The sequence below is a fragment of the Suricata suricatta genome, chromosome 10 (assembly GCF_006229205.1).
Source record: "Suricata suricatta isolate VVHF042 chromosome 10, meerkat_22Aug2017_6uvM2_HiC, whole genome shotgun sequence".
NCBI lineage: Eukaryota > Metazoa > Chordata > Mammalia > Carnivora > Herpestidae > Suricata > Suricata suricatta.
Window position 1 is genome coordinate 11,785,185 of NC_043709.1, and position 27,479 is coordinate 11,812,663.

The 27,479-nt window shown below is 46.4% G+C and overlaps 1 protein-coding gene across 5 annotated transcripts in view; it reads right to left on the reverse strand.

Annotated features, from left to right (window-relative positions):
• Positions 1-65: 65 nt before the first annotated feature.
• The window catches only part of HMGXB4 (HMG-box containing 4), a 27,654-nt gene continuing 240 nt past the window's right edge, over positions 66-27,479 (reverse strand). Inside the window, exons 1-11 of one of the 5 annotated variants that reach the window (XM_029953978.1) lie at positions 26,137-27,384; positions 23,265-23,363; positions 22,470-22,618; positions 22,177-22,255; positions 20,447-21,402; positions 10,025-10,106; positions 8,980-9,044; positions 7,661-7,766; positions 6,825-6,994; positions 2,544-2,666; positions 66-2,184 (exon numbers count right to left, since the gene is read on the reverse strand). In XM_029953978.1, coding sequence (XP_029809838.1) covers positions 2,140-2,184; positions 2,544-2,666; positions 6,825-6,994; positions 7,661-7,766; positions 8,980-9,044; positions 10,025-10,106; positions 20,447-21,402; positions 22,177-22,255; positions 22,470-22,618; positions 23,265-23,295 — 1,806 coding nt within the window. In that variant the 5' untranslated portion in view covers positions 23,296-23,363; positions 26,137-27,384 and the 3' untranslated portion in view covers positions 66-2,139. Of the gene's footprint in view, positions 2,185-2,543; positions 2,667-6,824; positions 6,995-7,660; positions 7,767-8,979; positions 9,045-10,024; positions 10,107-20,446; positions 21,403-21,956; positions 22,072-22,176; positions 22,256-22,469; positions 22,619-23,264; positions 23,364-26,136; positions 27,385-27,479 lie in introns of those variants that run through there. The other 4 variants (XM_029953979.1, XM_029953981.1, XM_029953977.1 and 1 more) reach the window with 4 other exon arrangements.

The window sequence follows — 27,479 nt, forward strand, 5'->3', positions numbered from 1 at the left end:
GTTTTAGAATTTCATAGCAACTTGGTCAGCAACAGGGAAAAGATAACCTGAGACAGGACTACAAATATTAAAAATGTGATTTTTAATAATATAAGTACAAAATTTTATTTCTTTATACAACTGTAATGGGATTTGGATCAAACCGCTAGGATTTATTTAAAAAACAAAATAAAACAATGATATAAAAACTGCAAGAAGGTCTGAATCCAAAGTTTTTCCTCTAATAGTACCAAATACCACAAGGTACAGATTATTATACAAATGTGTACAAATTTAAATACAAATACAATAGGGTTGGGTTTTAAAGGCAAACAAACAAACAAAAAGCAGGTCCTCATTAGGATTTCATTAATGTGCACGAATGACAATGGAGGACTTCTTCGGTACTAACCCAGGTCTTCAAGGGCCCTCCTTGATACCCTGTGTCAAACAGGAACCTTCCACGGGAACAGATGAGGTGTGGCACAAGGTCTAACACAAGAAATCAAACCCAGATCTGCTCTTGATCTTGGTTCCCAAACATACCCGTTTCCTTCTGATTTCCCAACTAAACTTCGCCATTGCTCGGAGCGGAGGGCCAGTCAGCAGCTAGAGCACCTTCAGGAGCAAAGCCCTGTGCCACACGGGTGGGGAGAAGGGAAGGGATGAAGTAGGATGCAGGCCGGCTGCAGGGTCCCCAAAGATCTACTTTGGGGCTGCAGTGCCCCGCCTAGGCCAGGGGAAGAAAGCGCAGTCCCCCAGAGCTTAGTTTTGGCCGGAACCTCACACCAAATTGAAAAACAACCTTCAAGTGCTCAGCTGTCTTCTCTGGAACTGGGAAGCAAAATTCTGGTTCTCTGGAAACGTGGGGAGCTGGGAATGGTAACATTCCTTTTAATTTTACTTTCTTGACATTACTGAATTATAAAGAATTAGAATCCTGACATAATGATTCATTTTTTGAGGCATGATACCTTAAAATGTAGATGATCTGGGAGTTTTCAGAGGGGATCAGAGGAAAGGAGGAGGGAAGAAATGACAAATCTGTATCTTTCACATGCCGTTGCTGGTGGAGGCTTCTGTTATTAAATTATATATACAGAAATTTACAGGATAAATTAAAATCTAAGAGATTTTAAAGAGTTAAATACACATAATTAAAACACACATTCACACGCGCACATAAATAAACCTACATGAGAATCGAGTACTTTTTTTGTTTTTTGCAATTCACTTACGTGTGGAATGCAGAACACTGGGTATCCGCCCACCAGGGGAGCCAACTGGATGGACCCAAGAACCATGCTGGGCCAAGTTCATCTTCCACAACCATCAAGCAACTAAGCAGCAAAACCTGTGAGGACTCAGTGGCTAAGTGAATGCCGCCAATGGAAGATACCAGCAATTAGTTCTGCAAATGGAGTATTCTGGGTCAGCTCACAATACACGCTCAAGCTGTGCAGTAACAGCATCACCCTCTCTCCGAGGTGTTTCGCGCTGCTGGGCCCCTACTGAGGCTGCTAATGGTACCGATGATGACGATAAAATTTGAGACATGGACACTGGAATAGCAGGAAACGAATGAACCCCCTACGCAGCTCGCCTACGCCACTGCAGTAACTGGGAGATGGAAACGAGGCTGTCCCCTCCTACCTAGGTCACTTCACACTGCAAGGCTTTTCTGCACTCTCAGTCAACCGGCATCTTCCCATAATTTTTCCTATTCCGTTTCAGACTATAAGACAGGTAAGGCAAATGGTCAGTGATGGGTCTGGAGGTACAACTGAGTTTGGAAAAAAAAAAATCACATTTTTAGCTGTCCATATAAAGAGATGCCCCTGGCACCCAGAACAAGCCCCCAGCCCCCAAGTTACATTGATTTTTAAGGCAGATTTATCCACCACAGGAGAAAAAAGAATCCCAAGTCCATATTCATGCCAAGGTTTCCTCTTGGCTAAACCTTTGCCATTTCATAAAATTATTAAAAGCAAAGTAGTTACAGTCCTATGTATATATTGTACATCACATATATATATATATGCATATGTATATATAGAAAACTTTGAAGCCTGCGCCCGGAGACCAGCGGTCTGGAGCACCGACGCACACACACGCCAGCAGTGGGGGAGGATGAGGTCTCTGTCCCGGGGCCCGTCGCCGTCACAGCCCAGGCATGATGTAAGCAATGTTGTCTAGAGTGTTTGACTGCAAGACAAAGGACAAGGTTCAGCTGCAGGGCACTTTACCTCAGTCCCCTGAGCCCTATTTCTTTGTTCAGAGGGAGAGAGGGGAAGGAAAACCGAGAGAGAGTGAAGCCGGCACCGGCCAGACTCTTCCCGGCAATCCTCGTGGAAAAGAGGCCAAAGCCCCTGCCCCGTCTGTGTGCAGAGGAGCACAGAGGCAACACGGAAAGCACAGCATGTATTCAGTGGCCCAGGACCGTGTTCTTAGGCCACGACATGGAGGGAGCGCCATCCGCCAGGAAGCCTCACCAGCCTGTGCCCTTAGAGCTCGTTAAGGCAGGGCCTCTGTGGCCCCTGAGGGGTCTGGCTGGAAAAACTCACCAAGACCTGCTTGGGACAGCCGTTCAGTTCAGGTAGTTGTGTGGTCAGACACGCCAAGGGGCCAAGCGCACAGATGATGGAATCCAGAAGCACGGACAGACTGCCGGACACGGCCACCATGCCCTGCAAGGAGAGCAGTAAGGGAGAGCAGGTTGGAATCGAGTGCCACTCCTGGGGCTCCCTCCACGTTCTGGTGGTTTCCTCACATGGCTCTTTTATGTCCTGCCCGTGCTATGCAACTTGCAGCAGAAACGGGAGGTATCTGCTTTGGGAACGCTGTAAGTTGTTTAAAAAGAAAACTTTTACAATATGTTCCCAGGTTCCCTTTCTATATTCCTCACCCATCTTATCCTCTGTGCAACCTAGGACTTCCCTCCTCCGGAGAGCTCCCGGGAAGATTTGTGGAGGTCATGTGTGCAAAAGTACTTTTCTTATGAACTCCACAAATCTAGCTCACATGTGAGAGCTGAGAGTTCTACAGCCCTGCACGCTACCATCTAACACGCGCACACGCACCGGTCCCCCCGGGCAGGCCTTTCAGACGGCTGGGGATACCACTTGTCTGGGTTGAGTTGTTCACCCTCAGAAAGAAGTGAATTTAGTTCATTTCAAGTTTTACCACCTTGCCCAATTCATAATGTCTCCCTGTGATTCAGAAAGGTAAGAAACACGACCGCTTGCTGCAGGTGCGCCTGCCTTGCTCTTGTGTCATCTGCTTTAACTAGGAGCCCCGTGGGGCCGTGTCGGCCAGGGACACAGCACAGTCTGTCCGAGAAGGGGCCCCCCCGCACTGCTTCCGTCCTGGGGCACGGTGCTGCATAAGCTGCGCCCGTACAGCAGCCTGCGCAGCGGGGATTACAGGATAATAGGTACAAGGTACTTGGGATGGTGCTCGGTACACGGTTAAGTATTCAAAAAGTGTCAGTAAGTATTACCACTATTATCAACATCTTCGCCTCCCAAACCGCATTTCTGGCTGCCTGCTAGGTGTCTCAGTTCGGATGCTTCCAAATCCCAACACGCTGTGAAGAGAACCCACCTGCCCCACTCCTGGCACCCCTTCTCTGCGAAGTCACCACCACTCACACCACCGTCCGGTCTCACAGCCGTGCCATCGCCGACTCTTCCCTCCCCTCTCCTCCTTGCAGGGGGGCCGTGCAGCAAGGGGTCAAGAGCATGGACCAAATTCAGGCCTCTGTTGTAGCACTTAGGGGCTGAACTCCAGAGCAAGTTACTTAGTCTCTCTACATCTGGGTTTTCTTCTATAAAAGAGGGGGAACAAAAATTCTCCCCAAAGCTGCAGCATGAATTACAAGAAAGAATCGATAGAAAGCGCTCTGAACCAAAGCTGGCTGAGTAAGGAGTCAGCCAGCTAGCAATTAATAATATCATTCCGTTACTTTTGCCCTACAGTTAATCACAGCTAATATTTTGTCGGACTCTCCTACTGAATTATAAGCAACTCGAGGGCAGGAACCACACTGTATTCCTTTTTATTACTGGTACTCTGCATAGAGGAAGCCCTCAATAAATATCTGTTGACTTAATTCAAATCTTTGTCGTGTCTGGACTGCATTACTATTCCTTAACTTCTCCCAAAGTTAGGTCTCACTCCCAATCTAAAATGAAGATACCTCCAGAGAAAACCAAATGAGAGCGCTGATCACATCCCTCCCTACTCAAAAAACAAAACGAAACAAAAAACAAAAAAACCCCCCTAAAAAACAAAAACCCCTGCAGTTCCTCAATAGAGAAGTATAAATACTTGAGAGCATCCAAGACCACCGGTAATTTGGGCTACAGCCTTAAGTTTCTTTAAAAAAAAATTGTTTTTTAATGTTTCATTTATTTTTGAGACAGAGAGAGACAGAGCATGAGAGGGGGAGGGACAGAGAGAGAGGGAGACACAGAACCGGAAGCAGGCTCCAGGCTCTGAGCTGTCAGCACAGAGCCCGACATGGGGTTCAAACCAACAAACTTGAGATCATGACCTGAGCCAAAGTGGGAGACTTCACTGACTGAGCCACCCAGGTACCCCGACAGCCTTAATTTTCAGCCTTCCTCCACCTTATGTGTAAGATGGTCTAAATTTTCATCATTTTAGGAGTAAAAATCCTCTTTTCAAATAAAACCTGATGTTTTATTTGAAACAAATGAGCAAAGGGGAAAATAAAAGTGAGAGGGAGGCAAATCAAGAAACAGACCCTTACCTATGGAGAACCCACTGCTGGTCCCTGGAGGGGAGGTGGGTGGGGGGCTGGGTGAAATAGGGGAAGGGGACAAGGACCGGTGAAGTTTGGAAGTGCTGAATCACTATATTGTATGCCTGAAGCTAATATTACACTGTATGTTAACTGGAATTTAAATAAAAAATGTAAAAAACCCCAGATGTGGAATCCCAATATATAAACCAGCTAAAGGATCTGGTTAAGGTGGGTTTGGGGGTTTCCTTTCACCCATTTCTGTAGAAGGCCCTGAGTTTGAGGAACAGAGATGCACACTGTTTTCTGGTTTTGGAAGGTCTCTTGCCAATATCTCCGTGAGACAAAACCCTCCAGATCCCTCCAGGCCCTGCTAGAAGAGCACCCCCCTTCCACAGAACCCTCCTGATGCCCCCTACCCCCTCGCTCTCCCTGTTCTCTAGCTCCTCTCACTGCATCAGCCAGCCTCGGGAGACAAGGTCAGGAGTGAGGCACAGAGTGTCAATCTGTAATTGTCACTTAATGTTATTAGGCTCCTGGTATCCAATCTATAAACGAGTGACTTGTGGACATCAATGTTCCTTATGTGAGGGAACACTGTGAGATCACAACTTGAACTGAAATCAAGAGTGAGATGCTTAACTGAGTGGACCACGCAGGCACCCCTTAATTACTAGTTAGGTGTCTGTTCTATCTTTCCAAGGAGACCGTAAGTTTCCTGATGATAGGAAACCATCAGGAAGCAAGTCAGATTTTCAGGTCCCACAAGTTTTTTTTTTTTTAATAAACGTTTATTCATTTTTGAGGAGGAGGGGGAGGGGCACAGAGAGGGAGACAGAGGATTTGAAGTGAGCTCTGTGCTGAGAGCAAAGAGCCCGACGTGGGATCTGAACTCACAAACCATGAGATTAAGACCTGAGATGAAGTCAGCTCAACTGAACGAGCCACCCACGTGTCCCTCCTCCCACCAGTCTTTGAAATAATGCCTAGGTACTCAACAAATAGTTTCTAAACTAAATGGAAGTACTAGGGGAAGTCTGGAATATGGAATGTGCATAAGACAAATCATTTTCACTTCTAACTTTTTAGGAAACTAAGAATGACTAAATATGAAAAATAAGTAAGAATTCCAGAATATTTTACTCTGGAAATATCTATATCCATTTAAATATCTGAATCTATATGAAAATACCCTAGTTGTTTTGAAATCTGCTAATTTATTAAAACTAGCCAAAAATCTTAGGTAACCTTCATCTTTTGTGGCCTTTGACATTTTATTTGTTGAATAACAATTCAACTTCCACAGAGAAGCATGTGAATAATTTTATATTCCACACCAATTTTTATGGCTTTAGCAGCAGAGGCTGATTTCTTTGCTGAAATGTCCTATTAGGACCCAGTGGAAAACTGAAATGTTACACTACTGAGTTAGCCAAGGGGACAATATGATTAGAAATTGAATATGGTAATAGAAATGGAACATGACAGCCTTTCAGGTTAAGTGATTTTGAAATTGAAGCTTAAAAGGACAAAGATCTCCCTGGGGCGCACAGCACTGCATAATTCAAGCGCGGAGTAATGAAGAGCTCAAGAACCTCCGTTTCCCTATTTGCTCCCTATTTTCAAAGAAGTGCAGGAAGTCTTAATCCCCTCTACAATTTAGTCTACTTAAGACCTTGCTGGAAATGTGCGGAAAAATCAAAACTCTCTTAGAAGTACAATGATCAAAACTTCCATGGGATTTGTATTCATTATCTCCACTGCATTTTTAAAAAATCAAAATGAATTACAGGATGATAGGTCAACCGTATCTCAATAAAAATTGGGAAAAAAAACATAGGACACCCTAACTTCTGTTTGTGCCATTGTTCAACAGGATGGGATAAGCGGAGACTCTGAGAGTCAGTAGATGTCCTGGTGTCTAGGGGTTTTCCGAGCACGTATGGTTCTGTCACTGTATCCTGAGCACCTGGCATAATCTCCCACGGAAGAGCAGGAGCTGCTGGCTGGGCGCACGTGGAAGGAGGAGACGGACTCACATTGTATCAGAAACTGGGGCCATGCGCACAGCCTCCCTCACCTCGGTCTCCTGCAGGCGGTGTCCAATGAGGCTCAGGGACTCTCCCAGCAGCTGCAGATGAGCAGCGACGTCAATGGGCTCTGTCTCGGGGGCTTTGGCTGGCGAGGCTGGTAACAGCATGGTGGTGGGTGGGGATTTCTTCTGGGGTGACAGCACTCCTGCAGGGGAAGCTGAGAACAGAGACGAAATAGAGAGATAAAGCTCACCCATGGCCTGGAGCACCACAAAACTGTTCTTCTTGGGGCGCCTGGGTGGCCCAGGTAAGTGACTGACTTCGGCTCAGGTCATGATCTCGCAGTTCATGGGTTCAAGCCCCACGTCAGGCTCTGTGCTGACAGCTCAGAGCCTGCGCCTGTTTCAGATTCTGTGTCTCCCTCTCTCTCTGAGCCTTCCCAGCTCATGCTCTGTCTCTCAAAAAATGAATACATGTTAAAAAAAAATGAAAAAAGACATGTTCTTCCTGATTTTCCCCTTTTATGAATATAGCAGGCATTAGCAAAACTGGACTGTGGGCCAAATCTGTACATGTTTTTGCATACCCTGGGAGCTGAGAATGGCTTTATGTTTTTAAATAGTTGTAGACAAAATAAAGAAGACCATGTGACAGAGAGTGCCTATAGCCCAGAGACCTAAAATATTTATTCTCTGCCCCTTTATAGAAAAAGTTTGCTAACTTCTGACTTATATTTTCTGATTTTATTTTATTTTATTTTGCAATTTGCTATATTCAGTAATAATACCTAGATATCAAGATCTGACACAGGCTGCTCTCCCAATTTCCTAGTTAGGAAGTAAAATTCACCATGTTCTCAGGAAAAGAGAGTTGGAGTCCCTACCTTTTACTTTCACGGGAACTTCTGAGCAGGAGGCTTTTCTCTTCACAGTTGTAGCTTCTGCTTTATTCTGTTTGTGTTGCAGATACTGAGCTTTCTGCTTCCAAATCTGCAATCAGATCAGATCAAAATAAATTATGATAAATGAATCAGGACAAAAGGTAAAAGGGAAGCCATCATGGAAGAGGAGAATGAAGAAGAGAAAGGGAAAGGGAATCCTGGTAGGGGGAGACAGAGGGTTAATGCTAACTTTTTTTTAAAATGTTTATTTTTGAGAAAGAGCATGAGTAGGGGAGGGGCAAAGAGGGGAGAGGGGAAGAGAGGGAGGAGAGAGGATCCGAAGCGGGCTCAGTGCTGACAGCAGCGAGCTCGATGTGGGGCTTGAACTCATGAACTGTGAGATTACGACCTGAGTGGAAGACAAATGGATGTTCAACTGACTGAGCCGCCCAGGTGCCCCTTAATGCTAACTTTGAAGATGAGGAGTATGGAACAGGCTTCAGATGGTGACTACAGTGACATCTCAGTGGAGGACAGCTAAAAGTCAGGTCTCAGCAGGGACTGTGAGATCACTAAGGTGGAAACGGAAAATCATAGGGTAAACATCTGGCTCAGTATGATGTCCATGTGGTTGAAACAGTTCTGATCTGCAAGGCCACTAACAGGATGACAATGACATGGCAAACAGAGACTAAAGATAACCTACCCGGAGGACAATAATTTCATTGCTTCACTAAGATGAGCTGGGCTGTAAAGCAAGACAGTAATTCTAGTCCCTAGACCAACCTTCCAATTACAGAGTTGGAAAGTGACCTTGAATGACTCTGACAGGACTAGTTATCATTGTGTTCCTGGCTCCTGGTAGGAGGGTATATTTGGTAATGGCTGATAAGGATGACGGCCTTCAACCCACTCACCCAGTAAACACAGCCCGTATTTGTCTAATTTGCAGTAACCACGACGCAGATGACCTTCCTCAGTTCTTGGACCTTTACTGACCAGTGGCTGTTTGCAAGAAAGGGGTCTGATTTTAGATTCTCCTTTAACCCTTTAACCATTCCCCGACTTAGGTCATCTTTTGGCTCAAATGTAAGGCTGTTGGAAAACAACCAGATGAGGCCTGAAAAGACAGCCTCTATGCAGTTAAATCCACACTAAACTGGCACCAGCCCATGTTAATGCCCTCTGCCAAACCATTTTCTATTGATCTTTAACTTTTTTTTAAAACTATTTTCACTGTTGGCTTGATGGGCTATCGGAGAATTACATATTTTGCAAGGCCTAAAGCAATGAAAACCGTGTTTGTAAGAAAGCGTACTTACCAGTTTGTCTTTTTCTGGCAATTGCTTCCACACCTCTGCCAGTTTTTTACTGAGTTCCCCGAAGTCTGGCATGAAAGAGTAAAAAACGCAACACAGTAAAGGTTGGACTATAAACCAAACAGACTATAAAGAGCAAAAACTAGAAGAAGGACTTCCCAGCTCAGATTTAAACAGCACGAGGTTCTTTCAGAAAACCAAACTAAAACCCCAAAGTCCCGTCACTTTTCTGGACTCTTTGCTCCAGGGAAGGAAGGGGCTATTTTGGCGGCCATGAGAGCGGCTCAAATCCTCACACATCTGTTCTCCAGAGATTTCTCCCTTCAGCATCGTTCTGGGGTCTTTTAATTCGATCTCATTATACAAAGCTTAGCAACTTAGGTTAAAGAAAACATGTTCTGTAGAATTTGATAAAAAATGTTAGATTTTTACCAAGTTTTAAGAGCGGAGAACCAAAGAATTTCCCTCGAGCAGCCCAGAAGCAATCCTCTAGAAGTGTAACGCTGCCCTTTCATCTGAACGGCAAGGTCATGCCTTATAAAGCACCTGCACCTGCCATGGCACTTCGCGCGGGCCTCACGACAACCTGGATGCCGCCGGACACATCAGGCAAATGAGATGCGTGCAGGTTCAGTGACTTGTCAAGGTCTGTGGGGAGTGTTGTTCTCACCTCACTAACTTCGGACACAGAGACAGATAGAAGCAACGCGAGTCATCTCGCTGTGACTCACACCCAGGGGCCAGATTAAGGGAAAGGTCGGCTGTAGGACCTTGGCAGCAAACAACTGCGCGTTTCTGTGCGGGGCTCCCTGACATTTAATTTTATTCAGTTTCCCGTTTTCTCATTTTAAGAGATATGAACTGAAAGCTTCTCTCTTTTATGGATGGGGTGGACTAAGACAGAATCTAGAGTGACTTCAGAACCGAGGGTGGTGAAAGGAGATTTGTGCTATTTTGGTATCCGAGGAAGCAGCTGCCTGCTGACTGGCTGAATTAATCAGAGATACGGCTGGAAAGGACCAAAACTGGAGGTGAGACACGTCCTTACCTATACCTGGGTGGTCAGCCACGATGGTGACGCGATACTCTTTACAGAACACCTGGTAGGCAGACATGTTCTTCTTTTTTGGCTGGTGCCCCGTGAAAACAGAACAGGTAAGACCGCATTAGAACACAGGCTGAGTGACCCTGCATCATGGTTACAGAACAGAAATGAGACCTGTGCTTTGTCATCTAGGGAAGAGTTCTGAGCACCATCAGCTTCCTAAACAGGTTAGCTTTCCATTGTACTTCACTTCTAATCATATTTAGTATTTAATTAATAAATATCAGCTTATTTTTATTTTTATTTTGAAAAGATTTTATATTTTAGGAATCTCAAAGTGGGGCTTGAACTCACAACTCCGAGATCAAGAGTTGCATGCTTTACCGACTGAGCCAGCCAGGTGCCCCCAGTTTTACTTTGGAAGGAAAAACCCACAAGCTAAATCATTTCTAGATTTTCCAGGTTGTAGTGGCTACTTGATAATCACGTGTAAAGCCCTTCATTCACCTACATACAACCCCACGTTACGTGTTTGAGAACTACGGGTCTATTTTTCTCCTCTTTGAAAAGAAGAATCGTATCATTTCCCTTTACTTTGGAACCAGGAAGCCAAGAGCCAAATCTATTCATTTTGTTCCTTTACTTTTGATTTCTAGTCTTATAATTTTCCTGTGTGAGAAGTAGGTAAACAGCTGGAGACAATTCCTCAGTAATCAGTGTAAGATGAACCCTTCTCACTTCAGCAAATTGTTTTGTGCTACCTGAAGCATGTTTATTCTTTACTGTATTATGATACCTCCACAAGCAGGGAGGAAGGAGTGACAGGATTTTGCAAGACAATATGACAAAATAACCTGAGCCTGGGCTTTGGAGGCTAACAGATCTAGTTTAGAATCCTGGCCATACTCTTTATTAGCAACACAACCTGCTTTTTTTCCCTGAGCTGTAGTTTCCCTCTGAGTAAAGCCTGGATAATACCATAACTCAGAGGTGGGAATTAATCAGACAGTACCGGGCACTTCGGTAGGTGTGCGGTGACGTGAGGACAGTTGTATTTCTGCAGCAGGCAGAATTCCAAGATGGCTCCCAAGATTTCTGCCCCCTGGTGTTACACACGGCCTGGATGCCATCCCCACGAGTGTGAGCAGAACTACCACTCCCGTGGCTGTTATGTTACATGGCAAAAGGGACTTTGCACACTAGTTAAGGTCCCTAGTAGGTTGAATCCTAGTTAATCAACAGGGAGACCATCCTGACTGAGCCTGACTTATCACTGTGGTCAGTCAGGTGAGCCCTTGTTAGGGGTGAGACACAACAGGAGACACTGTCCTGCTGACCTTGAATTTGAGGAAAAGAGGTTGTCACAAGTTCTACAACTATAATGAACACAGTATTGCCAACAACATGAATAAACTGCCAACAACCTGAAGAGGACCCCTCGCTCGCCCCAGGGGAGAACCCAGCTGTGGCCAACACCCTGATACAGTCTTGGGAGAGACTGAGGACCCAGCTGAGCCCTATCTGGACCTCTGATGTACAGAACCGGGAGCGAATAGTGGATGTTGTTTCACACGGCTAAATCTGCGGTCATCTGTTATGCTACAATGGAAAACTACTGTGAGTTCTTTCTCTTCCCTGTGTATCTTTCAAAAAAGAAATTGTAGCATCCAAAAAGCCAATATAAGCTTTTTTTTAAAATAGGGAATTTTGGTGAAGGATAAAGTGAAATCAGCAGGCCCAAATCAGATAAAGAAAATAGCAGCAAGGGCTTTATGCTTTAACAATTTCATTTAATCAGCAAAGGTCCTATTTTTAGTATTCTTCTGGTGAAGCCCGTCCTGTTTAGAGATGCTACAGAAGTGAGTTCTGGGTGCCGCACTGGGTTATTGAGGAGCAGTCATATCCCCAAATGTTCCAAGGTTTTAAACCAACGCTCCCCTCTTCCAAATCCCCCTTTATTGGGCCCCAGATACAATGGAGGGACACTACACAGACAGGAGTTCATGTAAGTTCTATATTTGGCCATTTGAGAGAGAGAGAGAAAGAGAGAGAGAGAGAGAGAGAGAGAGAGAGAGAGAGAGAGAGAGAGACTGATTAGTTGGGGTGATTTCATGGAGCGAGTGTGACAAAGAACATAAAGCTGCTTGTCCCGGATTAGGTCTGTGTGTGTGTGTGATTCTGATGTCTGTAGCTGACATATTGAACAAAGAGTCATTCTGGCTTCTGAGCCGACACCAGCGACTTCCCTTGGGGCCGAGAAGAGCCCGGCTGCACGGGGCTGACGTTCGGCTGGATGCGCAGTCTGTCAGTTTTCGGTTGTGAAGCCACCTTGCTGAGGCGTTTACCAGGAAACCTGGACTACTTACAATTCTCACCTGATGTGCTGACCTTAGAACCGGACCGCGTGCAAAATGCAACTCCTGTCTGGGGACCTAACGTTTGGAATTCAAGCTTCATGGTTACACGTTTTCCAGGGCACAGGGATTTTTCTAAAGGTAGGTTAATAGTTAGACATACACAAAAAATGGATGATCTCTATGCACACAACACATTTCCACATGACTCCAAATGGAAGGCCAGTAATTCTACTCTAGACTTTCTAATGCAAGAAAACATGCATTATTGGAAGCGGATCACAGTGGTTATATATCCAGAGCTACACTGACTCCTCCTAATAAAATGTTAATATTTCAAAAACTTGGATACTTTATTATTAGTAGCAGATGACTGCCAACAAATCCACTAAGTGTGACTCACAATGTAATTTTGCAGCCAGAACCTTCTTTTAAGTGTTTGGTGACATATATCACAATATCAAGACCTTTCAAAGAGTAATTTTTTTTTCTTTTTAGAAAGAGAGCATGAGTGGGGGAGGGAGCAGAGGGACAGAGAGAATCCCAAGTAGCCTCCATACTCAGTGCAGAGCCCAATGCAGGGCTTGACCTCACGACCCTGGGATCATGACCTAAGCCAGAAAGAATCAAGAGTCAGACACTTAACCAACAGATCCACCTAGGAACCCTCAAAGAGGAAACTTCTTTATGTGTTTTATAAAGTAGTCGTGTTTAACTCTTTTCGGAAATAGAACTCATTGACAATCTGACGAAAATCCCTCTTCAAGCCCACCCAAGACTCTAGGTTAAGAATTTTTAAAGGATAAAACATCTTGGGATTAAGGCAAGACATGCTTATGAATCTTAAAAATAAAGCTTTGCTTTCTTCTGCTGATGACAAGACTCCACCTACTTCACTGATACTAATACCATTCAGGAGATACTGTAGGATAGCTTTACTTGTAGAAACTCATTTAAACCTTGCAACAACTCTATGAAGTAAATTCTATTATTACTGCTGTTTTATTTATAATTTTTATTAACTTTTTAAAGTAATCTCTCTACCTAAACTGGGGCTCAAACTCATGAGCCCAAGATCAAGAGTTGCACGCTCTATTGACTGAGTCAGCTGGGCACCCCATCACTACCATTGTGATTTTTTTAATGTTTATTTATTTTTGAGAGAGAGAGAGAGAGAGAGAGAGAGAGAGAGAGAGAGAGAGAGAGAGAGAGAATGACTGTGCGTGCACTAGTGGGGGAAGGGCAGAGAGAGAGGGAGACACAGAATCAGAACTAGACTCCAAGCTGTCAGCAACAGAGGCTGCCGTGGGGCTTGAACCCACAAACTATGAGATCACGGGCCTGAGCTGAGGTTGGACACTCAACCGACTGAGCCACCCAGGTAACCCCACTGCCATTTTAAAGATGAGGAAACTGAGATCCAGGGTCATACATGCAGGAGTGGTGGGTGAGCATCGGAATGCAGCCAGTCTGGCTTCGGAGCCCACACCTATAACCACGGTATCATCTGATGTTCTTGTGAACTACTTTGACCAAGATCCCTAAATCTGACCTGGCTAAAGGAAAGGGTGCCAGAAAAGTAAGGTTTTCACACCGAACCTTTTATCTGAACCATTCTGAGTGGAAATTTTTCTAAAACATACCCTATACTTGCGCTACCTCTCACAATGCCCCACCGGGTGGAAGGGAACCTCCTCTCTGTAAAGCAGGAGGAACGTAGGTCCGGCAATCACACAAGTCACAGGTTTGGACGCCTACTTTGCCACTGAACAGGACTGTGCCCTGGGCAGGTCACTTCACTTCCTTGAGTGTGCTCGAGATGACAATGCCTACGCTCTCTTGGTTCTTGTGAAAAGTCATTGATCCGCCACAGACAAAACGCCAGTGCGGTGCCTGGAACATGATGGGAGTGACAGCTAGCGCTCTCCCTGACCTGGTTTCCCAGCTCACTCGGCTCCCCCACCCCTTCCTCCGTCCACACGCTTACTTGCAGCCCTCTGCTGGCCCCACCTCATGCCCACCGGCTTCTCGTGGTGCTCCGAACACCCCTTGCTTCCTAGCACCTCAGTTCCTTCACGCACATCTTCCACTCCTCCACTGAAAGCCTACTCCTCATTTCTACCCGGTAATTCCTATCTGGCTCTAGGATTCGGTCCAGGAAATGGCTGGCACCCCAGCTCCCCCTGCACAGGGGCTCAACTCACTGAATACTTTCTGATCCCTCTTCCCGCACCCAGAGTTCAGAGCTGGCAGGACATGGGTGCTGTGCCTTACTCATCTTGAATCCGCAGCACCTGGTGAGTACCTGGCATCCTCATGTTGTGAAGAAATAGGTACAAGATGGACCACAAAGTCTCAGGACTGTGTGCAAGTGAGTCCCCTACATTCCCTTGTCTCATTTTCATGGCATCCTCACAGGTGAGGTGGACTGGGTATGAGTCAGACACTGAGACCCTAGCCACTACGTCAGTTTCCTTTAACCCAAAACCTACTGCTGCTGTGATGAAGGCACACGGCACTGGACAACCATCTCTTGAAGGTTTAGAAGGGCACGTGGTATCACTGAACAAGTCCAGGCTTGGGGTCAGAGAGACCTGTGCTAAGATTCCAGCTCCGTGCCTGGTCTTCTCAGCCTCTCCCATCAGTCAAGACCGTTCGAGAGGAGAGATGCCTAGGAGAGACTGGCACATGGCAGGCACTCAGGAGACGCAGCGACTTCAGTTTCACCAGCGAGAGGACTCATGGAATGCCGGGAGTTTAACTACAGCTCAGACTTCAGCGAACCACTTCATCAACAATGCCTGAGTGTGCTAGACATGGGGCATCTGGCTGGCCCCGGCTTGCTGAGAGGCAGTATGAACATTCTGGAAACATACAGATAACTGAAGGCATGCCTCTGCAGCGGCAACATCACAGATATTATTTTGAATGGCAGTGAATGGGCTTTCAGTGATTGAGTAAAACCCAAAGTAAGGTGTCTTTGCAACGTGACCAGATCCTGCTTCTCCAGTATAAACAAGAGCTTCCCCTCCACTGGGATGATCCTAACGGGGAGACCATCAAGATGTTACCCGAGGACTTCTCCGCCCCTTCCTCGAAAGCAGGATTCCACAATGAGCCAATATACAAGCACGCAAACACAACAACAAAAAGCCGCTTCCTGAACACGGCTCAACACTGAGAGTGTTACTTTCCACCGAAGACAGAATTCAGTCCCCGGGTATGTATCAAGACTGTCCAGCGAGTGTGCCCCCCCTGCTGCCCTCGCTCCTGACTCCTGCATGGACTCCGCCAGGCTGGCCCCCAGTCTCCCTGCTGCACTTGAACTCCTCATCCCTCTAGCGGGAGTCCAGTCTCTTCTCCAACGGTCCGCTCCTTCACTTCTGTCACACGGATGCGTCTCTGGTTTCTCCTCCCACACAGCTGCCCCCTCCTCCTTTACTGGCGTCCCACTGTGTGCACCCAACCAGATTCTGTTCTGGGCTCTGCTCGAAGACCTCACTTCTTGTACAGGAGCCCCCCAGCCCTCACCCTAGCACCATCTGCTCTGCTGGGCTCCAGCTCTCGCGTTTCCGTCGCTCTCTGGAACTTCTCTGGAGAGGACAATTAAAACAGCTCCTACTGAATGCTCACTAACGTGGGGAACCAAAGTTCCCAGACTTAGCTGGGTGCCGGCGTGGCTTTCCATGTGTCCTTGCTTTCTATCGCAGCCATCACAGAAGACCAGCTCTGGAAAGACAGGGCCTTATGGAAAGGAATGCAGTGAGAAGACGCGGCAACCATGGATTACCCGGAGTCAGTGGTTCCTAAGGTGTCTGACAGATGTCCCATACTGCTGTGTCTCCTGAAAACTCGTATGTAAAATACCCAGGGGCACCTGGCTGGCTGAGTCAGCAGAGTATGCGACTCTCGATCTGGGGTTGTGTAAGCTCGAGCCCCACACCTGGTGCAGAGATTACTCTAAAATAAAATCTTAAAAAAAAAAAAAATTCCAACGGTGTCCTAGGGGGTTGGTTGCCATTTCCATGTATTATCTCATTTGACCCTGAATGACCCTCCCAGGCAGGTGTGTCACCATCCACAACTCCTGTGTGGAGAAGCTGTGGCACTTACCCAAGAGCACACAGCTTGTAAGTGGCAGAGCCGGGATTTGAACCCATGTGACCTGGCTCCCCAGCCCACACTCTTAGCCTTAGATATGCTGAATGGCTTCAAGCTTATATCCTAAAATCTACGCCTGACTTCTCTTCTCTTCTTCCCCCAAACCAGACACCCTTCCTGCTTCTCTACTTTAGTGCCAGTCGTGGTCATAGGGTCCAAGGCAGAAAGCGTACAGTGGCTTCCTGCGTTCCTACCAGTGGGACAGCCGACCTCTGCTAGCTGTAGGCTGGGGGAGTGCTATTCCTGAAGTCTTCCTTTCAATCTCTAGGTAGGATTTTAGACAGTTTTTTTTCTATACTGAAATAAAACCCTGGAAAGGATTTTTTAACTCCACAGGAAATTATTATGCAGAGATCGGGTTTAAAAAAACATGGTACATGTTCTGTAAATATTTGTTGGATCAATAAATGATTACATTCAGAGTATGACTACTTCAGGTTTGGACAGTCGTGATCAAATAGTGATTCCTAATACAATTTTTGCTATAAACTAAAGTTCATTTTTTACTGGCAACTGCTAGCTACACAGGGGAATTATACGGAAGTTCTACACCCGAGATTATAATTTTATTTTCTAAGGCACCCAGGTTCAAAACCTTAAGGGGCATCTTTATCCTCATTTATGGTTCTGCCTTCCCAGATCCAAGCCCTGTTGCCAGACCTTATCAGTTTTCCCTTCAGAGTCTCCTCTGAATCTCTACCAGGCTTTTACGGGCACCCAAAACCTTGGGCCATAACCTCCTACGTGGTCTGCCACCATCTCTCCTCAGCATCACCCACCTGTCACCGCACTATCATTTTATTCTTACATGATCATGTGGAGCACATCCAAGTCTTGCTCATTCACAAGCCCAAAGTGCCCAGTGTCAAATCCTTAACTAATTTAAGATTCTTTACAATTTGCTCCTGACTCATCTTTTCAATACTATATTTGCACCCATTTTTTCATTCACTTGACATCTATCACAAAGTGCCTACCAAGGCACTGAGGAGACGAAGGGAACAGTAAGGTGACTACAAAGGTCCCTAAGGAGCTACGACACCCTCAAGGAGCTTACCATCTTTAACAGGGGAAATGGGAATACATGCATAGAAAACTCAAATATTAGGGAAAGTTAAGTGCAGTGACTTCCCACAGCCAGTGGCATGGGAAGTCACAAGTTAATTCTAACAGGAGGGGCAGGACGTCTTGGAAGAGGTGGCATTGGGGTGGCTCAACCGGTTAAGCGGCTGGCTTTTGCGTAGGTCATGATCTCGTGGTTCGTGAGTTTGAGCCCTGTATGCGGCTCTGGGCTGACAGCTCGGAGCCTGAATCCTGCTTTGGATTCTGTGTCTCCCTCTCTCTCTGCCCTCCCCTGCTCACAGTCTGTCTCTCAAAAATAAATAAATGTTAAAAAAAAAAAAGGAAGACGCAGCATTTGATTAGGTCTTGAAGGGCAGGCAGAGCTTCAATATGTGAAGGAGAACAAGGAGAAGATCACTACCAAAATGAGCAAAGGAAGAGCGGGAAGAATGTAGGGGCCAAGAATGGTCTCCATACAGTGCATGTACAGCAGACTAAGGGGTACAGCTGAGAAGGGAGGCTTTAGACTAAATCAGACAATTATGAATGCTTGGCCAAGGGTCTGGACTTTGAGATTTACTCATTCAACAAGTCTCCATGGACAACTACAGCAGGCCAGACTGTGGGTTCAGGCCTAGGGATGAGGTGGAGAGCACAACAGACATGATCCTGGTCCTGTTGGAGCTGACGGTTGAACATCAGGGCAGTAAGGACCCACTGAAGATGCTGAACCAGAGGACTGTCAGCATCAAACCGGAACTTAAGAACATTCTGGCATCAGGGTGTACTAACTGCATGGGAGAAGAAACAGAAAGGAGGCCATGTGTTGCCTTATATACGGGGAGGGATGAGGCCCAAGCCGGGGTAGTGGTAACGGAGGACCTTTAAAGGCGTGGAAGTTGTCACGGAGGAAGACCATCAGGCGCAGCACGGAGTGGAGACAGAGGCGGGGGAGAGCAGGGAGAGGGAGACGCAAAAGTGAACCACAGGACTGGGAAGAAACCAGAACAGGGCTGGCTCCGGGGGCGGGGACTGCCTGGCAAGGGGCAGGAGAAAGCTGCGTGGGACAATGGTCATGGCTGTGACAGAGGTCTGGTCACACAGGGGGAAGCCCTTATCAAAACTCACCAAACGGCACACTGACCACCTGTACATTTGCACGTTAAGTCAAGTTACCAAGAAAAAAAGCCGTGAAAACAAACATTGAACTTAAGTTAATAATGTGCAGGCTGAAGTGTTCAGCGATGAAATGTGTGATATCTAAAATTTACTTGTAGAAGATGGATGGACAGACGTATCATAAGGGAGACAGTAGGATAATAACCACAGAACCTCACTGGGTGGCATGTTGTGCTCACTGTGCCACTTCAGAGCTTCTGGTTTGAAAAGTCTCATAATAAGGCGTCGAGAAAAATGATGAAGCATACGGTCTTGAGGTAGGGGTGACTGGAAGGGCACAGAACATGGACGCGGATGGAGAAGGAGAGGCAGGTTTGGGGGTCTGGAGGATGAACTTAGTCAGAGACCGAGGGACCCAGGGCACCCAGGTGGAAACACCTATCAGGCAGGTAGAAACAAAGGGCTAGAGTTCGGCAGTCTCGCTGTGCTACTTTCTAAGCATCTTCCTGCCTCCTTGTACGTCTTTGCACCGAGATCCTTTTTCTTCTGTAAGCTCTCGCCGACCACCCTGCCCTGCTGCACTCAGCACCGTAAGGTCAGTTTATGGCATTGCCACGTATTACTAGAACGGACATTCTCAGGAGAAATGGAATCTTACACAGAATAGTTTCATGAAGCAATTTTCAAATAAAATGAGTAAAACCTGACCTAGTATCTGACACTGCAGTTCTCCATGCTCACACTGATTCTTGGCTCGGAAGGTACAGTTTCGTTTTTCATTTCTGAGATGTTCATACTTAAAAGCCACTCTCTGCCGTGGGAAACACGACTGGCAGCCCAGTCACAGGCTGAGCCCTAAAGCTCCCGTTTCCAAATTCTTAATACACTTGACCTTCTCCTTCTTAGGTTCTCCTTCAGACTTTATCTGACATTTCATTTTGCAGAACTCTAAACAAAGGAAGTCAATGGTTGTCCTCAGGTGGTAAAACTAACCTTTCTGACCTTTTTCTTTCCATGATTCTCAATTTCTAAATTTCTGTAATAGTAATTCCTTTGATAAAAGGGGGAAAAGTTCATTTTTTAATAAACTGCTAGAAAGCTTCTCGAGGTGCAGAAAAGAAGCTAAACCAAGCCCGGTGATTTCTCATTCCCATCTCCTCAGCAATCGGTGCGCTCCCTGGGGTCAGGAGCTACATCCCACTCAGCTCTGCCCCGCTGCCCCTCTGAACCTGCACTGCAGCACAGGGCCTGGTAGACAGCAGGCACTCACCTGTTGAGAGCACACACATTTGACACCAGAAAGTGGCCCCCCCACCGCCCCGTTAGCAGAAAGCCATTCCCTTATTCTGTTAACTTGATCGTTATTCTCATTTTGAAAATCTGTTTCTCACACTAAACTCACAGAGTTCCTTTTTGTCTCTCTCAACTGCCCCAGGCAGCCAGTGCTGAGTGAAAGGAAGTGGCTTAGGCTCCCTCCATGAATTCCAATTTCAAGGGTGTCCCTAAACCTATGCTTGGCACAATGGGAGAACAGGTCTGTTATGAAAACCCACGAATAATTAAGATTGCTCTTAGTTTTGCACCAGACACTTTGGCCGCTGGTAATATTTTACACGTCGCGCCTCCCCTTCGGATGGGCCACACTCCCCACGGCTCACCTCAGCCGCTGAATTCCAAGTCCGCTCACTACTGTCATCGCTTACCCACCGCACTTTAAAGAATGGTTTACCTTTTCTCCTCTCTCTCTCTCTCTGTCTTTCTCCTCTTTTTTCTTTTTCTTCTCACCGTGCCCCTCTGTGTGGAGGCTGGGCAGTGGGAGGGCAGGGGCGGTGGCCCCAGCGTGCGGGGCGCTGGGAGGAGGGCCGGGAGCCACTGGGGCCTCTCCCACTGCTGCGGCCGAAAGTCCTGAGCTTCTCTTGGACTTGGAGTGTCTCTTCTCTTTATGCTTCTCCTTGTCCTTCTTCTTTTTGCTCTTCTTCGACTTCTTCTTCTTCTTGACTTCCCGGTAAGAATCATCTATCACTAACTCCCCAGCCTCTAGCTCCCCACCAGAGGACGAGTCTGATTCTACCAGAATAGGTTCAAGTCCCGAAAGATCAAGGTTAGCGCTGTGGGAGTCTGGGAACTGGGAGGCGTCCGACCCACCACCTTCGGGGCCAGGAGAGGAATGTGGGTCCGAGATGGACTTGTGCTTCTTCCGGGCTGTTCTCAGAAAGCTCTGTAACTCGTGTCCTAGGAGGAAAGCACCTTGCTCATCCCGAGCTGATTTCTTAGAGGACTTTTTCACTGTCGCTTGTTGAGAGGGGTACTGAAAAGACTCCTCATCAACTGAGCTGCTTCCCTTCTCCTTTGGCGAGAGAATGAGCTTCATCTTTAAGCCATCGGGCTCCCGAAGGGTCAGTGTCTCTGTGTTCACATAGAGCGGTTTCATTTTTTTGGATTTGTGGGAACCACCATCCTCCAGGGACAGTTCCCCACCGCTTCCACTTACTTTCTTCCTGTGGTGTTCCTTTCTACTCTCTGAGTGGCTCGAAGAACTGGAGGACTTCTCCCCTGTCTTTTTGGAGGGCTTGGAGCCCGTGGCCAGCGGGGAAGTGATAGCTTTCAACAGGTCCATAGCTGTATCGGCAGACTGTGGACTGGACTTTTTCTTTTTCTTCTGTGACGATTCCAAAGACGAAATATCTAGAAACAATCAAGAGAAGTCATGTCCACACGACAATCCAACTTCCAACAAGTCTCCTCTCTCACCCAACACACTCAACTAACACAAGGAAGAGGCTAAGAGAAATGATTTGAGGGGGGACCCCTTCAACTGACTCCTGATGACGCCCGTGTGCTTCTTGGCTTGGTAGATTCTGCCTGACCCCGGCCACAGTTCTTGCCACTAAAGTTGTTCTCTTCACTGAGACTACACGAGCAACCAGAGAGAGAGAGCAGACCCAGAAGAATGGACTAAGCTGTGGGATTACGAGTAGTTACAACTCAGGTTACACTGCAGACAGAGTGTCATCTGTTTCTGTGTTCAGGACGAGCCCATTCTAGTAAAGGGTTAGTCTCATCAGCTATATGCATGAGAGAGCTAAGAAAGGCTGGTCTTGTGAGTGGATATGCACTGCACTGAGAAGTAACCCACAGGTGCAGGCCAGCGGGCCTGGGACTACATATGGCAAAAGGGATGCTGGGTAACAATGGGCAGAAGATAAGTGGATGATTGGGGGGGAGAAGGAACCTGGTACCTGGTGTATCACAAATGCAGACTGTTCTTCTATGCTGAATCCTCCACAATACCAGCCCTCCACCTCTCTCCTCCTTCACACTGGTTTATCGGCACTCAGAACAAGAACCACTGTCCTGTTAAATAGGCCACTGAGTCAGCAACATCTGGATCCCTTTCCCCTACCCCGACTCCAAGAACCAGTGATGTGTTCCTCCCGCCTGCTGCCCTGCCCTCCTCACCTCCATGGTAGTAATCATCAGAGGAGTGCTTCCTCTTCTTCTTGTGCGTGTCCGTCCCCAAGAAGTAAAGTTCACTATCCTGGAATTGGAGAGGAAGAAGAATTGACCAATGGATAAGATGGGGACCAATTTTGTTCTCTGATTTCTGACTTCGGAAGACAAAGCAAAATACGGGAAATACTAAGAATAGGCGCAAACAATGTTCACTTTAAAATAAACTTCCTTCTTCAAGTACTAGGAAATAGGAGGTGAGCTAGTTAAAAGCTTTCCTAATTCAAATGTGTAGAATTTACCTTTAACTTCTTCTTGGAAGAATTTCTGACCTGAGCAGCGATTTCTTCCTCTTCCCTTAAGAAATCTTTGTAAGAACGTTTCTTTTCTCGTTGGCTCCGGCCAGCAGCTAGTCCTGTGTCCTCCGAGCTGTGGTCACCATCGAAGCAATCTGAAAGCCGGGTTCATTTGGAAAAGGAAACGAGAAAAGATTAGGTAAGCGACAGCCAAATCGCCACATGCGTAAGGCAATAGGCCCTCCGCTTCCAAGTTACAATGTTCCGAGAGGTCCACTGGAATACAGGGCTAGGATCCGAGGGGACAAGTGTATCTCCTGATGACCTGGCTGCAAACACAAGAACCGAACCTGAAGAAACAGTGCTTCCACGCTATACAAAGCCCAATGTGCGTCCTCAGACATGGTTTCTTGGTTGTGATTTGGCAGGTGGACACAAACTTGCAGAGGTAAGGCTGCAAAAATAAGGGTTCATGCGCTGTGCTCTGTGGGGGTCCAAATCATGACTCCTATCCCCACACTCCTGGACACTGGAGCTGGCAAGGACCACGAGTGCTGCAGGGGGTCACCCCGATAGACCACAGAGACTTAAATTTCAGACTCTTGGGTTGGAACCCTGTCCCAGTTTTCGCTTCCATGGGCCCAGCTGGGGGATGATGTGAGGCTGAGTGTCATAATACGGCTCTGGACCATCACTCGGGAGTCCAGGCCGTGATGGCCAGTCCTGGTCTCTATGTCCATGGGCTGCAAGTATTGAAGAGGAAACCCCCTTTAGAATGCTTCTCAGATTAAGGGGTCATACCTTCTTTCTTCACGGAGTCATCATAAGCCATGGCGGTCCTGCAGGGCCTTTGTGAATGTGTCACTGTGTCCAGGCTCCTTCCCGTCTACAGGACCACGTCTGAGAAACAAAGAAGGAAAACCCTCCTGTAATGCGAACTCACTGTGGAGAAGCAACCTTCCAGATGGAAATGCGTAGTGATCCAAGGGCAGTCTGGAAGGGCAGCAAGAAATAAAGGAGTGTCTCGTCACCTCCTCATTCTGCTTGTAAACATATCTGCACGAAGTGTATTGGGCTTAATTTGATTTATGAGTTAGAGCTGTGGTTTGGTGAAGTATATAAAATACCTCCCACAAAATTAAAAATACCTCAAAATTAATGAGAATTTCTGAAATGCCAACAGGACTGACAACACCGAGATGGTAAAGACTGACATTAAGTCAGAGGCATAGGTTCAATCATGGTTACGAAATGCACAGATAAAGCAGGATGCAGAGGAAGACAGATTACAGCAAACATTCCAGACCATAAAACCCTACCATGTGGATTGGCGACTGGCTAAATTCTGTTGTATTGCAATTTAAACAGAAATGATGGTAACTTCATAGAAATATTAAGGACCCCTAAAGCGTAATTTTTTGGTATGCATTTTGTTGGGCTACGAGTTTGCTCAAAACTACGGAAGTATAAAGGTAAGTATACTTCTTACATAGCGTGGCCACATGACTGCTTTCAAGGCTATCAAGCCTCTGTTAAAGGCTATGTGGAAATTAGGAAGAATTATCATTTGTCCACTGGTGAAGTTTTTGTGATTAAGATTTCATTGATTTGAAGAGTTACTGTAACTTAAGTGCTCTAAGTATTATTCTGAAGTTGTTAAAATTTTTTTTTTGGCATTCAAGTTTATACGTCTACTTTGACTTTGACAATGACAAGCTGTAGACTGCTCTCCAGGATAAAGTTCTTCGAATACTTTAAGGACAGGTAATGTGACAAGTCCTGCAGGAAGCCTTTGCAGGAAATTTAAAAATGACAGACTAAATTTATCAAAAAGGGTTCTCATCCAGTTAGTGAAATGTTTACAAGGTGATCAGATTGGTTATTTACTTAAATTTCATTTTATCTTCATTACTCTCAGCGGATTTAGAAATGCTGAAGGGTTCTCTAGTGAGACATTGCCAATCCCTTTAGGTGGGCATGGGGATGGGTAATACTGAAGTATGTTAACTCCTGTGACAGAGAATCTGATTAGCAAGGGGAACTTTGCTAAGAGTTGTGTTGGAGGTTGGAGATCAACGAAAAGACTTAATTGCACAAGTCAGATAAAATACAATATGGAGACAAGCCTAAGTTGAACGTACAAAGAGAAAAAGCATTACCAAGAATGTTTACAAGGAACACTAAGAGTAACATAGAAAAGTACTTCTCCACTTTCCTGAGGAGAATGAAGAATGGAGTCGGTCAAAGTTAAGAGAATCTAGCGCGAAGGAAAGAAACCAAATGATCTGGATTTTAGCGGTGAACTGGAGAACTGCTTGCTCCGAGGCTTGTCATAGGAAATGAAGGGCACCTAAGGCCAGGTCTCATGTAGAAATAGGAGGTAACTTGCACGATTGCAGCTAGATTGTCATGTTCCAGTATTCAACTTTCTCAGGTAGAAATTACTGCCCTCCCCTCTCCACACAAGTGGCGAACTCTGGAAGTGCTGAAGGAAGGGGGAATGTCAGAGGGAATTCTGTCCATTCATTTGAAAACAGTATACCCTCTCACTGGCACTAAAATATACTGAATTTAGCAGAAAAAAGGATAAAGGTCCCCTTAGTTTTCACAGGCTGGTAACGCCAAGAAATACAGCAACTTGAGTCCTGGAGTTTTAAATGTTTTTCATGCCAAATGAATTTTGGCTAAGAATGTTTAAGAAATAAGGGGGAAAAAAATCTTAAAACATTCGGTATCATATATATTGCCATCAACCTGTTGTCAACTGCAAGGACAGGCACTTCTACAGGCCCTGAGATGAACAGGCAAGCCTTCTTTTTTAGTAACATCAAAACTAACATAAACCAGAGTTGAACGGTCTAACAGTCATAATGGGAGGTAAGTACCTCTGAAGACGGTACTAGAAAGAACACCATGATGTGACTTCTGAGCTATGAAAAAAGTGTTCATGGTCTCCTAACTAACCGATTACTTTGGAAAACAATCAGTGGATTTAAAAAGTTGTGAAAGGGAACGGAAAATTAGGAGCTGATCCTCAGAGGCAGGAGCAAACACAGAAAACAGGTGCTGGTGTTAGCATTATGTATTGGAATGAGGCCTGCTACTGTTTAAATTTTCAGAGAAACGCGGAAGAGTATTTTATAAATTAAAGGATTAAGTAGGCTGTAGAGAAAAAAAATCATGAATGGGGCCTGGAGGCAAAGCCTATTTGCTAAAGAACTGGAACAGCCAAGAGCTTAAAAAACTTAAAACACAGTGAACTGTGTTCGTCGCAGCTTGGGCAGACTGCTGGACCTTGAATTTCTAGATCAAGGGTTGCTGACTTACAAAGGAAAGAGGAAACCAGATAAAGAGGTCTCAAGCAATAGTGTGGAAGAAAGGCAGAGTTAGGACAACATTTATAGAGGATCGGATGACCCCTTGATATTCCTTCCAGGTCCTGAATGCTATCCCTGATAAATTCAGAGTTCAAGGTTAGGCAGCAGATTGTGGGATTAACGGAAGTGAAAAATAGTATTAGGCTTGATTTTCACATTAGAAAACAGGGGCCGTAATTAACATGAAATGTTGGCAAAACGAAAACAGGTGTTAAAACCCATTCTCCTGAATTCCATCCTTTTGGAGTTTATAGAATTCAATGTTGTCAACTTCCAGAGCCAGGGATAGTTCTTACAATTATGTTCCTCTCAGTGTGCCATGAAACAACGTAAGTTCAAGTTCATTATTTCACGTTGCTTATGGAAGCCAGAAGCAGGTCATCACAAAAAATGTGTACTTATGCAATATGCAAATTGTTAGATGGCTCCCCTGGGACTCTTCGGGATTACGGAGAAGGGGCTGTTGTTCAGGCACAGCTTTCAGGATTCCCAAAGTGATGACTGAAAAACCAAAAGGCATCCGGTATAGTACTTCCTTATTTTCCAGGTCCAAATGAGAAGTATTGAAAAAACAGTTTCAGACGATGATTTTGTGTGGTGTTTTTTTTTTTTTTGCCGTCATCTGAGCCTCAGCAATCCTTAACCAGTTTCTTCAATCCAGAATATGTGCAAGGACTGAAAAAGAGGGAACAAAGTAAGCCCCTTGATCCGAGCAGAGAGCGAAATCCTGAAATCCTGGTCCAGGCGGCGACGACAGCCTTGTTCAAGGGTCCCTGTTCTCTTCCAGCCTTTCCTCTAGCAACTCAAGCGGCCCGTCGGTGCAGGAAAAGGTGCACATCCAGCTGCCGCCCGTTTCTGAATCTGCTGCTGTGGCTGACTTCAGGAGCCGTCTGGTCATTTTTGTGCAGATCCCCTCCAATCTCGCAACGCAGCGACTCGCAATTCCTGCCACTCCCTTCTCCAGGAACCTACCTAAGCAGCACTCACAGCCCCTGCCAGCTCTGGAAACTGCAGAGATCCCGACGGCCTGGGATGGGGATCGAATCCTCTCCCTGCGGGGCCGCGGAGCCGGCTCACCACCACCGCACAGATCGGCTGACCACACACATTTCCAGAAAACCACCAGTACAAATTTCGACAAGCTTCGTCCAATCAACAGGCTTTCCTTTGAGGTTGTTGTTTTTTTTTTTTAATTGGTTCTGCTATAAGGGGGTATAATCGGCCACCGGCTTACCCGGCAGAGGGAGGGGGGAGATGTTGCCCCTCCGATGAGCGATAAAAAGTGAACCTCCAACAGTGGCGGGGGGAAACGGGCCTGTACGGGGAACTACGGGGAACTACGAACGCACGTTCCAACTGGGTGGCCCGCAGAGAAGACCCACAACACCGCATTATTTACACAGAGAGCCCCCGGGACCACCCTTTCTGCGGTCCCCACGCAAACCGATGGGATTCTCCCGGCAGTTGTGCAGCAACAGCTAGTTCAACAAAGCTCCGTGAAGAGAAAGAGAAGAAAGCTCCTCGCATCCTCTCCGCCGGCTGAGGGCCCAGCCCTCCCGCCGCCCCAGCCCCGGGGCTCTCTCGCCTTGACAGCCCGGGGACCCCGCACCGCGGGTCCCCAGCCGCACCGCGGCCGCGA